The 13,973-nt window shown below is 38.2% G+C and overlaps 1 protein-coding gene across 2 annotated transcripts in view; it reads left to right on the plus strand.

The window, feature by feature from the left end:
• LOC127792923 (DENN domain and WD repeat-containing protein SCD1) overlaps positions 1-13,973 on the plus strand; it is a 35,882-nt gene that overhangs the window by 19,942 nt on the left and 1,967 nt on the right. For both annotated transcript variants that reach the window (XM_052323585.1, XM_052323586.1), the window contains exons 15-28: positions 603-678; positions 810-883; positions 963-1,013; positions 7,519-7,676; positions 7,976-8,023; positions 8,924-8,981; positions 9,120-9,203; positions 10,146-10,407; positions 10,498-10,691; positions 11,282-11,346; positions 11,469-11,592; positions 13,037-13,218; positions 13,353-13,424; positions 13,755-13,915. In XM_052323585.1, the coding sequence (XP_052179545.1) occupies positions 603-678; positions 810-883; positions 963-1,013; positions 7,519-7,676; positions 7,976-8,023; positions 8,924-8,981; positions 9,120-9,203; positions 10,146-10,407; positions 10,498-10,691; positions 11,282-11,346; positions 11,469-11,592; positions 13,037-13,218; positions 13,353-13,424; positions 13,755-13,915 (1,609 nt within the window). The remainder of the gene's footprint in view (positions 1-602; positions 679-809; positions 884-962; positions 1,014-7,518; positions 7,677-7,975; positions 8,024-8,923; positions 8,982-9,119; positions 9,204-10,145; positions 10,408-10,497; positions 10,692-11,281; positions 11,347-11,468; positions 11,593-13,036; positions 13,219-13,352; positions 13,425-13,754; positions 13,916-13,973) is intronic.

The raw sequence follows: 13,973 nt of genomic DNA on the forward strand, positions 1-13,973 counted from the left end.
TCATTAGAATTCAGCTCCTTTTACATATCCTCCCGTCACTCCCCATTCTTCTGTCAAGGAGTGGTTGTCCTGTGGTCCAGGATATCTTTAAGAAATGAAGTCTAGCTTGGAAGAATAATGTTGTTAGTTATCTGGGATTTGACATGGCAAAACATTTAGGGGTTGTTTGGTAGAGTTGCTAGTTTTTTGTTTTTAATTTTCATTTTTGGTTTTCATTTTCATTAAAAAAAATGAAAATATAACATCTTTGATAATTTTGGTTCATTTGTAGTTCTGTTTTTGATTTTTTCTTATTTTTCCTTTTCTTTTCCTTCTTTCCATCACCTATGGAGGTGGTGGTTGCGGTGGCCTAGTGTCAACAACTCCCAGAGAGGTCTAGGAGACCCTAACTAAGATTGCTAGCAGCAGGGAGGGTAGGGGGTAGGGTAGGGGAGAGGAAGAAAATGAAAATGAAATGATGTGTGGATTATGCTATTTTTCCAAATGAAAAAGGTTTTGAGTGGGTATTTATCTGTCTTGCTGTTAGGAAGTCTAGCTTGGTTTTATTTCCATTCTTATTTGATCTCATTAGTTCAAATTCTGTGACTGGCTATGTTGAACAGGGTCTATGGTTGCGCCTATTGAAACTGGGAGCTACTGACGATCCTCTTTCGTCCTTTGAATATGGAACAATCCTTGGTACGCTTCATGACGGATATCTTTTCCTTCAATGAAATCGCTTTTCTTGGCAAATTATTTGTTATATTGGGTAAAGAATGGTGTGTTTGAATTATTTGCAAATTAACTGTAATTATATATTGGCTTGGCAGCTTTGATTGAGTCTGATGCAGAAGGGATTGGTGGCAGTGGCTTTGTTGAATGCATAAGGGAGCACATACATTCAGTATGTAGATGAAAGAAGCATATATCATTTTGATTGTTTCTGTGAACGCACTATACTTACATATCAGTCTTTGTTGCAGGGGTGGCCTGGACAATTGACTGAGGAGCAGTTTATTGCAGTTAAAGAATTGGTAATACCTATTCTTTATGAAATTGTTAAGAAGTTATTCATAGCAGGGTCTCTATTTCTTGAAACTTTGATATGAAAATTTATAACAGCTTAAGTCATTTTATTTGTTTGTATAGACGAGAATTCAAACTTCTTAATTGCAATGTTTTTCTCATTCCACAAGGGAAAAGAATATAATTTTTGACAAGATTAATATTTCTGATTCTAAAGAATTTATTTCCTCTTATATTATAAGTGTTGAATAAGATAAGTAAGGGGTATTAGTGTAATTAACTCTAAATACTTGTATGCATATTTATACTCTTGTATTGTACACTTAGTGAAATGCATAGATTATTTTATTCACACAACATGGTATTAGAGCCACAAACCTTAGCCCAACCCTAAACCCAACTGCCGTCGACTGACGCCGATTCTGTCGTTGCCGCCGACTGTCGCTGCCGTCAATCGCATGACCATCTCTCATATCGCGTGGCTAGATCTCACGCACCCAAATCGTGCTGCCCAAATCTGTCGTCACCCAGATTGCACAGCCGTCACCCAGATCCGCTGTCGCCCAGCTCGCATGGCCCAGATCGTGCCCAAATTCGCCGTACACGACCCAGATCGCTTCCAGATCTCATGGCCTCTTCTTCTTCCGACCAGTCGCCCCCAGCTCTCGCGATGGTTTCTCTGATCTTCGGTTGTCGTCGCCTCGCCAATCCAGATCCAACCATCCTCTTCCTGGCCGACCCTAGATCTGACTGTCGGTCTTCAGATCAAGACGCTCCCGCTTAGATCCAGTCATTGTTGTTCCGGATGTGTTCTTCCTTCTCTTCGATTGTGCGACCCGACCTGCTTTAGATCTGTTGTTCTTTTCGCATCATGTCTTCATCTCCAGCACAATCTTCACAATCTTCATCCACAAGCGGCTCCACCATGTCCACACCTATAACCATTCCCCATTTTTCGAGCACACCAGTTATTACCTTGGAGAAGTTGAGTGAACAAAATTATTCTGCTTGGTCATCTGCAGTTGAAATTTGGTTTCTTGGGCATGGCCTTGAGGATTATTTATCAAAGACTATTTCAACTGTTCTTGAGGGAGATCAACCTCTTTGGCGGAAGGTGGATGCACAGTTACTCAGTTTATTGTGGCAGATTATTGAGTCGACCTTGATGTCGATATTTCGACCTCTTCAAGAGTGTAGTGCCCTATGGACTCGAGCTCGTGAGCTGTATACGAGTGACATCACTCGTATTTATGATATGATTGGTGCTTTGTTTAATCTACGACAAACTGATTTGGATATGACTACGTATTTGGGTAAGTTCCAAGCTTCTATTACCGATTTTAATGAGTTGATGCCATTTGATATAGATATCAAGAAGCAACAGTGCGATCGCATGCTTATTGTCCTCTGTCTTCATGGAATTCTACTGGAGCTCGAATCCGTTAAGACATAAATTCTCGGCAGTGCTTCTCTCCCACCTTTGACAGAGGTATTTGCCAGGTTACTTAGAGCCTCTTTTGTTATTGCTGATCGTGGCGTGGCCGTACCTAGAGATCATTCCGCCCTTGTTACAACCCGAATTGATTGTGGTCGTCATCGAGGTGGTGGTCATCCTCGGCCCTAGTGCTCCTATTGTAATTGTCTTGGTCACACTAAAGAGACCTGTTATCGCTTACATGGTCGTCCATTTCAAGCAGCTAGTACTGCTAACATGGTTGTTGGTATTTCAGAGGGTCAGGCATTTATCACACCCAGTGATTCCTCACCAGTGACTATCTCCGAGGGAGAGTATGCTCAGTTCCTTCAGTTCTAAGCAGCACAACAGGCTACTTCACCTGTCGCGTCCCTTGCTGACACTAGTAACCCTACTGCATGTTTTACTAAGTCCTCATCTTCTCTTGGTGCATAGATTTTCGACTCCAGTGCCACTAATTACATGTTTGGTAATCGTTCTCTCTTATCTCATATTCAAACTCTGCAGTCTCTACCTCCTATTACATTGGCTGATGGCTCTCAAGCCTCAATCATGGATATTGGCACAACATCACCTCTCCCTACTTTACCATTGTCATCCGTTTTCCACTTACCACAATGTTCCTTTAACTTGCTCTCTGTCAGTCAACTCACTCGTAATCTTAATTGCTCTATAACTTTTTTGTCTGATTCTGTTCTTGTGCAAGATCGGAGGGCTAGACGGGCAATTGGCACGGGGCTTGAGTTTCATGGCCTCTATTATCTATCTTCCCTTGCTTCCTCGATGGCATGCATGACGACTACTTCCCCACTACAAGTCCATTGTCGGCTGGGGCACCCATCCCTTCCCAATCTCAAGAAGATGGTTCCCAGTCTCTCTCGTATTTCTTCCTTAAAGTGCGAGTCTTGTCAACTTGGAAAACATAGTCATAGTTCTTTTCCAAGTACAGTCAATAAACGTGTTAGTTCTCATTTTTTAGTAGTCCATTCAGATGTATGGGGTCCCCCAATCGTGTCAGTTCGAAAGATGGTTTTCGGTATTTTGTAACATTTATTGATGATTTCTCTCGCACTACATGACTATATTTAATGAAAACGCGTTCAGAATTATTTTCAGTATTCACTACATTTTGTGTTGAAATTAGAACTCAATTTAATTTGCCTATCCGTGTTCTTCGTATTGATAATGCTTTTGAATATTTGTTTCTCCCATTTAAATCTTATATGGCATCCAATGGGATTCTTCACCAAACTTCGTTTCCTGGAACCCCACAACAAAATGGGGTGGCTGAACGCAAGAATCGTCATTTAATTGAGACAGCCCGCATGCTTCTTCTTTATATGTATGTTCTGATTCAATATTGGGGTGATGTTGTCTTAACTGCATGTTACTTAATTAACCGAATGCTATCTTCTATCCTTAATGACCAAATTCCTCATTCTGTTCTTTTTACTCGAGTTGCCTTATATTCTCTTCCCCCTCGTATCTTTGGGAGTAGTTGCTTTGTTCACCATCTTGCCCCAGGTCGTGATAAGCTATCCGTTCGTTCCATCAAATGTGTCTTTTTGGGTTATTCTCGCCTTCAGAAGGGGTATCATTGCTACTTTCCTCAATTAACTCGATATTTTGTTTCAGCAGATGTTACCTTCTTTGAGTCATCTCTTTATTTTCTTTCTTCGTCTAAGGTCTCTGAGTCCGTGTCTGTTGGCTTACCTTTACCTGTTCCTTTTCTTGGCCTTTCATCATCTCCATCTCCACCACCCTTTACCTCTCGCCTTGATCGCCCCGATCTTCAGGTCTATCAACCGCGTCCACAACCTGGATATTCTGTTTTTGCTTCGCTTTAGCCTAACCAACACCGCCTGTCGTCACTAGTCCGAGGGAGCTGTCTCCTGACTCATCCTCTATGCCAATTAGTTCTTCCTCTTCTGGTTCGCCGCCTCCAACTTTTGATCTTGACTTACCTATTGCTCTTCGTGAAGGTACTCGTCATTGCACCACTTTCCATCCAATTTCACATTTTGTTAGCTATGATTCTTTGTCCCTTGGATATTTTGTTTTTGCTTCGTCTTTATCTTCTGTTTCTCTTCCTAAATCTGTTCCCAAAGCTCTTTCTCATCTAGGGTGGCGAGCTTCTATGGTTGAAGAAATGCCTGCCTTACATTCCACCAGAACTTGGGACTTGGTACAGTGTTATTAAAGTCGCGCGCCTTGATACCAGGCGCAAGCCTGGCGCCTAGAAACAAACCAGGTGGGCAAGATTTGCCTAGGTGCGCCTGGGCGCACCCTGGCCCTCGGGCACAACCTTGGGCTCATAGATGTTAAAGGCGTGCCTCATGAAATTAGCTGTCAAGCAGCCCATTGCCCACCGAAACCAGCTGCCATTCTTGGTTCTAGCCTCCTCTCTTCTCGATTCCAGCATGTATACATTACAACATATTTACATTTCTTTAATTCAAGTAAATGTCCACATTATCTTTAATTTATATTTTACCTTCTATTTACTTTAATACATAAATGTAAATCAGAAAATACTCCCCATTTGAATTTAATAAAAATATCTAAAAAATTAAAATCCATAACAATAAAAAAATAGAATTTTAGTTTTAATACAAACTCGGGATTTAGTAATTTTACCACTCCCAAAATACATACCTATTATTTCTTGAAAAATTCTTTAAAAATCATTTTAACAACAATGAATATTACCTATCAAAATATCGGGAGATAGTTTTTTAAAATGAAAACATTTTCTTATGTCATCTTATAATGCGTTAATCTTCCAGACTTAGAAAAATAACAGTTTTCAAAATGAAAACATTTTATTGATTGTGGACTTATAGTGTTTATTGATTGTGGACTTGTAGTGTTTATGTGTTTGTTTAGAACTTTGCATGATGATTGGTATTTGTTTGAGTTTGAGTATTATCTCTTTGTTTCTTTGTTTTTCTTAAGATGGTCTTTAGAGTGGTATTGCTGCTGACATGTTGTGAATCTTACAGGAATCAAAAATTTAAAATATCATCCAACATTATTGATCTTAATCTTGATAGTAGTTCTGTTAGTAGAAGAAAAGATCCAGCATGGAAATATCATAGTTAACATATGTTGAATTTTATATTTTTTTTATAATATGCTTGTTAAAATATTATTAGAAGTTAGGACCTATTTTATACATTTTTCTTCAATTAGAACATATATATATTTTTTTTTTATTAACTTGCGCCTAGTTCCACCAGGCTCGTGCCTCGCCTTGCGTCTCAGGCTCCAAGACCCTTGTGCGCCTTGGGCTTTTAATAACACTGACTTGGTATCTCTTTCCAAGGGTAAGTCTACTGTTTGTTGTCGCTGCGACCCTGAGGGTCGAATTTATCATCTTAAAGCTTGGTTTGTTGCTAAGGCTACACTCAGGTTTTTGGTCTTGATTATGGCAATACATTTTCTCCTGTTGCTAAGATCTCCTCTGTTCACCTTTTCTTGTCCCTTGCTGCTATGTTTCATTGGCCCCTTCATCAATTGGACATAAAAAATGCCTTCCTTCATGGCAATTTATAGGAAGAGGTGTGTATGGAGCAACCTCCTGATTTTGTTGCTCAAGAGGAGTCTGGGTTGGTGTGTCGCCTTCGGAAATCTTTATACAGTTTAAAACAATCTTCTCGAGCTTGGTTTGGTCGATTCAGTTCAGTTGTTCTTGAGTTTTGGTTAACTCGGAGTGAAGCTGATCATTCTGTGTTTTATCACTTTCAGTTTGGTTGCCACATTCTTCTAGTGGTATATGTTGATGATATAGTACTTACAGGGATGATGATGTTGGTATCACTGAATTGAAGGCACATCTTCACCAACAGTTTCAGACTAAGGATCTGGGTTCTTCGAAATATTTTTTGGGCATTGAGGTAGCTCGGTCAAAACAAGGCATCTATATTTCTCAAATGAAGTATGCCTTAGAAATGCTAGAGGAGACATGATTGCTTGGATGTAAGCCCACAAATACCCCTATGGATCCAAATATCATGTTGTTACCGAGACAGAGGGAGCCTCTCTCTAATCCTGGTTGCTATCGTCGACTAGTTGGAAAACTTAATTACCTCACAGTCACTCGTCCTGATATTTCATTTGCTATGAGTGTGGTAAATCAATTATTGGATTCACCTTGTGACAACTACTAAGATGCAGTGATTCGTATTCTTTGGTATATTAAGGTTGCCGCTGGTCGGGGTGTATTGTATTAAAATCATGGGCACAGTCAGATTGTGGGATATACGGATGCTAATTTGACAGGATCACCTAGTGACAGGAGATCCACATCTGGATACTATGTATTTGTGGGTGGAAATGTAGTTTCTTGGAAAAGTAAGAAGCAAACAGTTGTCGCCAAATCTAGTGCAAAAGCTGAAAATAGGGCAATGGCCATAACAACATGTGAGTTAGTGTGGTTGAAACAATTAATTGAGGAGTTAGTTACGCAGGTTAAGTCTATGCATTTGGTTTGTGACAACCAAGCTGGAATGCATATTGCTTCTAATCTTGTGTTTCACGAGAGAACTAAGTATATTGAAATTGATTGCCACTTTGTTAAAGAAAATGTGCTCTCTGGGGATATAGTTACAACATATGTGGGTTCTAACGATCAATTGGCAGATTTACTCACCAAATCGCTTAGAGATTCTCGTGTGAATTATATTTGTACCAAGCTGGGCATACTCAATTTATATGCTCCACCTTGAGGGCGAGTGTTGAATAAGATAAGTAAGGGGTATTAATGTAATTAATTCTAAAATCTAAATACTTGTGTGCATATATATACTCTTGTATTGTACACTTAGTGAAATACATAGATTATTTTATTCACATAACAATAAGTAACTGCAGTCAATAAAAAAAGTTGTAAATGTTTCAGTAAGGTGAGACGGCCTCCTTTTTGTTTCCCTCTTGTTCATTCCAGTAAATATCAAGTTGGAATGAGTTTCTTTTCATCTTTTAAGTATATTGTAATTTGTGTGCCTTATCATACTCATGTTTCAAATATTCAATCTCAGCTGAAAACGGCTATAAGTCGTGCTACCTCTCGGAATGACATGGCAACTGTCAGAGATGGGCTTGAAGTGTCTGCTGAAATGTATAAAAAAGATACCAATAACGTTTCAGACTATGTTCAGCGTCATCTTCGCTCTCTTTCCATCTGGGAGGAGTTGCGGTAGGTGCTACTATTTCATTGTTTTTAGTCTCTATATGCGTAGCATTATAATTATGTATTATTGTTGTTCCCACTATGGTTGCTGTTACTACTAGTTATTTTGTAATCATGAACTCTTTAGCCGAATACTCTCCACATGTTTATATCAATGCATTTACACGTGTCTCATTGTGTACATGTTTCTAGCATTTTTTGGAAGTTCTTCTCAGTTCTCAGTCTCATCTTATTACAGACCTAGGGCTGATATTGAGATTTGTTTTACCAAGCTTTGACCTATTTTTAATGTGGCCCTATTACAGGTTTTGGGATGGATATTTCGACTATCTCATCGATAGCTCATCAAACAAGTAAGAATCGTATATACATAGATACTATAACAAGAAACTTCTATCCTGCTTTTCGCTCATATGATACTGAATTTGTCTCCAAGTCTGGTTTTGCTGCAACATACAGTTTTACTCCTATCATTTGAAATTATATTTCTTCTATTGATTGCACTGATGTCTACTTCAATCATGCATCTATTTCCTTCTATTCTTGGAATTTCTGTTGCCTCACAAATTTATAGCTTCTGTGCAATGTGTGTGTAGGATTATTATGATTTCAGGGCTTGGTTGTAGTTTAGTATCAACTTGTTTCTGTGGCTTTTTTCTGAAGGAGAATCATGAGGTGCTTTTTGTCAGTTTAGGTGTGCTTGTACACTTTGGATATCTAACAGATGGTTCTGTAGTAGTTTCATCCAGGAACTGGTTCTCCAATTGAAGAATTTCTTTTGGTTGCTTACTGAAGGTTAATTTGGTGACTCCAAGCAGCACTGAACTGATAATTAATTTGTTTGCTCTTTTTTTTTTTTTTTGGTAATGTAGCTAATTTCCAGACTCCTGTATAGATCTCAACTCAATTTGATTAACCTTACTCCTTGGTTTCATCTGCAATCTGTTACTTCCAGTCAACTATTCTCAAAGCCATTTTATTGGTTTCGCTGAAGACAATCATGCGATTTCTCATGATATCTACCCCTATCGTTCTTGGTCTACTCGACAAACCTTAATCCTGATTACTTGGGTTCATCTGCAATCCGTACTTCTGTCTTTTCCTATGTAAACAATCTTGCATATCCAGGAGAGTGTCATGCATTGTATGGTTGTTTGTAAGGCTGGAAAATAGTTACCACTAATCTGCAATTGTGAAAAGCATACTATTCTGCCATGTTTCCATGTGATCATTCACATTCGTTCTTATGTCAGGTCGGCCAATTATGCAACATTGGTGACAACACAGCTAATATTAGTGGCATCTCACATGGTAGTGTTTTTTATTTTAGTTTTTGGTTGCCTTTCTTTTTCCTCTTTCATTTCTTTTTCTTTTTATTTTATTTCATTACTTCTTTTAATGCTTTCCTTTCCTTTTACTGCTCCGAACTTTTGTACTATTGTTTTTAAGGCTGGATTGGGGCTTCCTGATACTGATGCTTGGTACACCATTGAAACAATTGCAGAGAAGAACAACATAGGATACAAGCAAATTGTGAGTTGTGTTTATATGTGGCTTTTTTTAATTTATTTATCCATGTTTGGGTGGGATCTGAGTGGCCTGTGTGGGGTAGATAGCAGTGTAAGAGTCATCCCACACATTGTTTTGTGCTCTTTGTATACATTGCCTTGTAAGCATCTTTGTGTCCCCTGTTAATACATTAAACCTATAAGGTTAACAATGTCCAGGCTATTTTCAAGCTATTTGTAAAATGACCTGATTACCTAGGTATTAATTATTTCATTGTACTTCAGTTTACACTTGCATCCATAATTTTGAATTCTCATAGCATGTGGAGCATGTTAACAATTACCACCCTTGAGCTAGCAAGGCTATTTTTAATTAGTACTGCTCATTAAAAGTAACTAATTGTGAGATATCATTCCATCTTGAATATTGGTTTTATGTGAAATGCATAAATGGAGGAATATCCAACTTGCAAGAAAGGGCAAGTCTAATATGCAAATAATAACAATTTCCACCCTTGAGCTATCAAGGCTATTTTTAATTAGTAGTTCTCATTAAAAGTAACAAATTGTGAGATATCATTGCATCTTGAATATTGGTTTTATGGGAAATGCATAAATGGAGAACTTGCAAGAAAGGGTATGTCTAAATGCAAATATAACAGTTTTGGACTCCTATGCATGGGGTTCATTGGGCCTGTCTTTGTCCTGACAATAGAGTCTGTAGATATGCTTACATCGTTGGGAAAAAAATTGCAAGTAATTAATCTCCTTTTTTTCCCAGGTTAAATTGGCCTTCGACTCTAGTCACTCTTTTCTTTCATCTTTTCCCGTTGTTATTTATTTGGTGGAGCATGTTAAGATGGGTTTGCATTCAGTGGATGTGTGCATAGCTATTAGTTATGCTGAATATCTCAGCTATTTTGTAGTTTTTTTTTTCCTGATATTCTTTGTTTCTGGTTCTTTGCAGATAAAACTCAGGGGATTCCTGTCACATATGCAGCAAATATATATAAGATATTGGGGAATTCATTCCTTGAAGGTGCAATCTGTGTCACCCTACGGGTTGTCCTCTCCGCGTCCACAAGATGCCAATAATGACAACCAGCAACCAGCTGAGGCTTCTGGTGTTGGAAGGAGCTGGGTGCAGAGCATGTTTAGTAGGGATACGTCAATAAGAGCAAACTCTTTTAGTCGTGTTCGGAAATGGAGTTCGGATAGTGGAAGCTTAGGTGTATATCTTTCCTAATACTCAATGCTTTTGCATTCCAATTTTCTGTGTTCCATGCTTATATGACCTGACATGTTGCTTTGTTTTGCAGCGGCAAATGAAAATGGGACTAAACAAGATTCAGCTGCTGTTGGACAAAAGAAAATGCAAACAAATGTTCGCCTACTTAGAGGTCATACTGGTGCTGTTACTGCTCTACATAGTGTAACCAGGAGAGAGGTGTGGGATTTGGTGGGTGACCGTGAAGATGCAGGTTTCTTTATCAGTGGAAGCACTGATTGCTTGGTGAGTTTGCTCAATTAGTGCTTCTCATTTAAGTTTTTTGTGCATGAGTCGTGATTGGCATTTAATTACAGCTCTAACATGCCACCTTGTGCTGATATTGAGCTTCCTAACAGATAAATGGCTATTTCTTGTAATTCTTTCACTTCTGTTCTTAATGTTGTTTTGTCTCACCCTTCTTCAGACCAAAACTTCCTTTTATAGATAAATCAAGTTTTTCCATGACTGTTAGCTTCCTGTATGTAGGACATCATAACAAGTTAAAAAACATGCCTTGATCTTATTCAAGAGGATGTAAAAAAATCAATAGGCAATGGCAGCTGGAGGACTTTTTTATGCATATCTATCAAGATAATAATTTCATTCAGTTTTATTACATTGGCTTCCGACTGTTCTTACATGAGCTTTCTACAATGAGCCTTTTGTTTTTGTAGGACTTTTTTATCCATGTCTTTAAGACATTTAGTCGTTCAGTTAGATTATGTTGATTTCTGACACTGTTCTTACAAGAGCTTTCTGGATCAAGCCGCCTTGTTTTTATATCATGGTGTCTAAAGCAATGATATTTTTGACTTCTTGCTATTATTATACAGGTAAAGATTTGGGATCCTAGTCTTCGTGGTTCTGAACTCAGGGCAACTTTAAAAGGACATACAGGGTATCAAACTGACTTATGGAAGTTATTTTTCCCCCCCTGATATTTGTGACTTCCTCTATTGCTGTGTATTCAGCTATTTCCAATTGATGTGCCATTAAATATATTTTTTATTTGATTTGCAGAACTGTCCGGGCAATAAGTTCTGATCGAGGAAAGGTGGTTTCAGGTTCTGATGATCAGTCTGTGATAGTGTGGGATAAACAAACAACTCAGCTTCTAGAAGAACTGAAGGGCCATGATGCACAGGTTTCTATTAACGAGCATATTTTTTTGCTAAGATCTAAGATCACATGTTAAATTGTGGTGGGGAATCAGGAAGAAATATGACCTAATGTTTCACGTAGTGGCGACTTGGAGAGGGATGACTTCATATTTTATGCTAATAGTTATATGCTTAATATGCTCCCTCACTTTTGGCCAAATTTTTCCTATAATTAGGCTGAACTTCCTCCACTTCTAGTTAAATATTTATTTCATTCCATTCACTCTCCTCTCAAGGGCCTCTATTGGTCTTCTTTTCTCACATGACCGAACAATTTTAATTGTCTTACACATCTAATTTCAACCACTTGGACCTTATTACGAGTAACCTCATTTTTTATTTTGTCTTTTCTTATAGGGTTACACATGCATCTTAGCATCCTCATCTTCGTTATTCTCATATTTTGCACGTTTTGGTGCTTTATTGCCCAACATTCTACACCATACAACAAAGTTAGTGTTATATTTATCTTATAAATGTTTTTAGTTTTAATGGAGTCTTGCTATCACATAAAATGTTGGATGCAATTTTTCATTTTAACCATCATGCCTTACTTTTATGGGTAACAACATACTTATTTATTTCCCCATCTTTTTGGATGATTGCTCCAAGATATCTAAATTGATCGTTTCCTCGTTGATCCTCTGGTTTTAATATAACATCATCTAGACTTGTATTTTCAGTAAGTTTACATTCCATATATTCAATTTTCTCTCTATTAACTTAAAACCTTTAGGGTCTTAAGTGTTCCTGCATATCATGAGCTTAATATTCGTTCCTTCTTTTGTCTCATCCACCTACAAAATGCCAGCTAAGAATAGCATACGCTACAGCAACTCTGCTTGGATATGTTTACTGATTTCATCCATCACTAATGCAAATAAGTAAGGGCTTAATGTAGATTCTTGAGGTAATCCCATCGTAATTAGAAAAGTCTCAGTGTCTCCTCCACATGTTCTATCACTTCTTTAATAAATTTTTGTATAATCAATTTAAATTCCTTTCTTTGCTAAAGCTCTCAGTAAAAATTCTCTAGGAACTTTATCATAAGTTTTTCTAGAACTATAAACACAATATGTAAATCCTTTTCCCTGTGGCTTTATTTCTTTCATGAATTGGATAAGAGTATATTGATTTCCTACAACATCCAGTCGCATGAATTTCGCGGCATACTCACTATCCACTGGGATTATGTTGTTCTACATACAGGATGATTATCTATAAGATGGGTTAACTTATCCTGTTCCTTTGTGGACAACCCAAGACCAGTCCACACATTCAGTCCAGTCCTCTGCATTTTGTTCCTTAAAAAAAATGCAGTCCCCAATATTTTAGTTGTTTAAGGTGTATAAAATCTTGGCAATAATCAGAAAAAGTAGTTGGGCTAGATGACCTGTGGGGGATAACTCCTCTCATTTATCTTTTCAGGTCACCTGTGTACGAATGCTGTCAGGGGAACGGGTTCTTACTGCTTCTCATGATGGAACCTTAAAAATGTGGGATGTAAGAACTGATACTTGTGTCGCCACTGTTGGTCGATGTACAAGTGCTGTTATCTGCATGGAATATGATGATTCCACTGGAATACTAGCTGCTGCTGGTAGAGACGTGTATGTGATTCCAATTCTTAGTTTTACAGTGATACAACTGAACTGATGAATTGATACTTGTCTTCTTTTGTGGGCTGCTATAAATTGTGAACTTACTAGTTAAAGCCTAACATTTGGTATACTATCATTTGAAGGGTTGCAAACATTTGGGACATCCGTGCTGGCAAACAGATGCACAAGCTTTTAGGCCACACAAGATGGATTCGGTGAGCTTAATAAATGCGGAAATCTTTTGGTTCCTTCTCTGTGCATGTGTTATTTATCTCTTTAGGTTACCTTAGAAATGGTTGGTGGTTTGTTTTTCTTTTCCTCTTTTTTTTTTTTTTTTTTGGGGGGGGGGGGGGGGGGGGGGGTTGGGAATGTGTGAAGCACAAATCTAACTCACGTTATGCCTAAGGCTTGGAAATTTGGATATGTGAAGCTGTGAAATTTCACTTAACCACTTGACTACTTGTCTGCCATTTACAGTGGTCTGGTTCCTTCCTTTTTGTGATTATGGCCTCACGAAATTCATGCGTTTTTCTGTCAACATGCAGGTCAATTAGAATGGTTGGAGACACTTTAGTTACTGGGAGTGATGATTGGACAGCACGAATGTGGTCTGTTTCTCGGGGAACATGTGATGCCATTTTAGGTTGCCATGCTGGTCCAATTCTATGTGTTGAGTACTCAATGGCAGACAAAGGAATAATAACAGGTTGGGATCATATCTCTGCTCTTGCGTTTCTTGTTTCAGACTTGCAAATCAGGGACTT

Source organism: Diospyros lotus, unplaced genomic scaffold (assembly GCF_014633365.1).
Source record: "Diospyros lotus cultivar Yz01 unplaced genomic scaffold, ASM1463336v1 superscaf1, whole genome shotgun sequence".
In the NCBI taxonomy this organism is placed as follows: Eukaryota; Viridiplantae; Streptophyta; class Magnoliopsida; order Ericales; family Ebenaceae; genus Diospyros; species Diospyros lotus.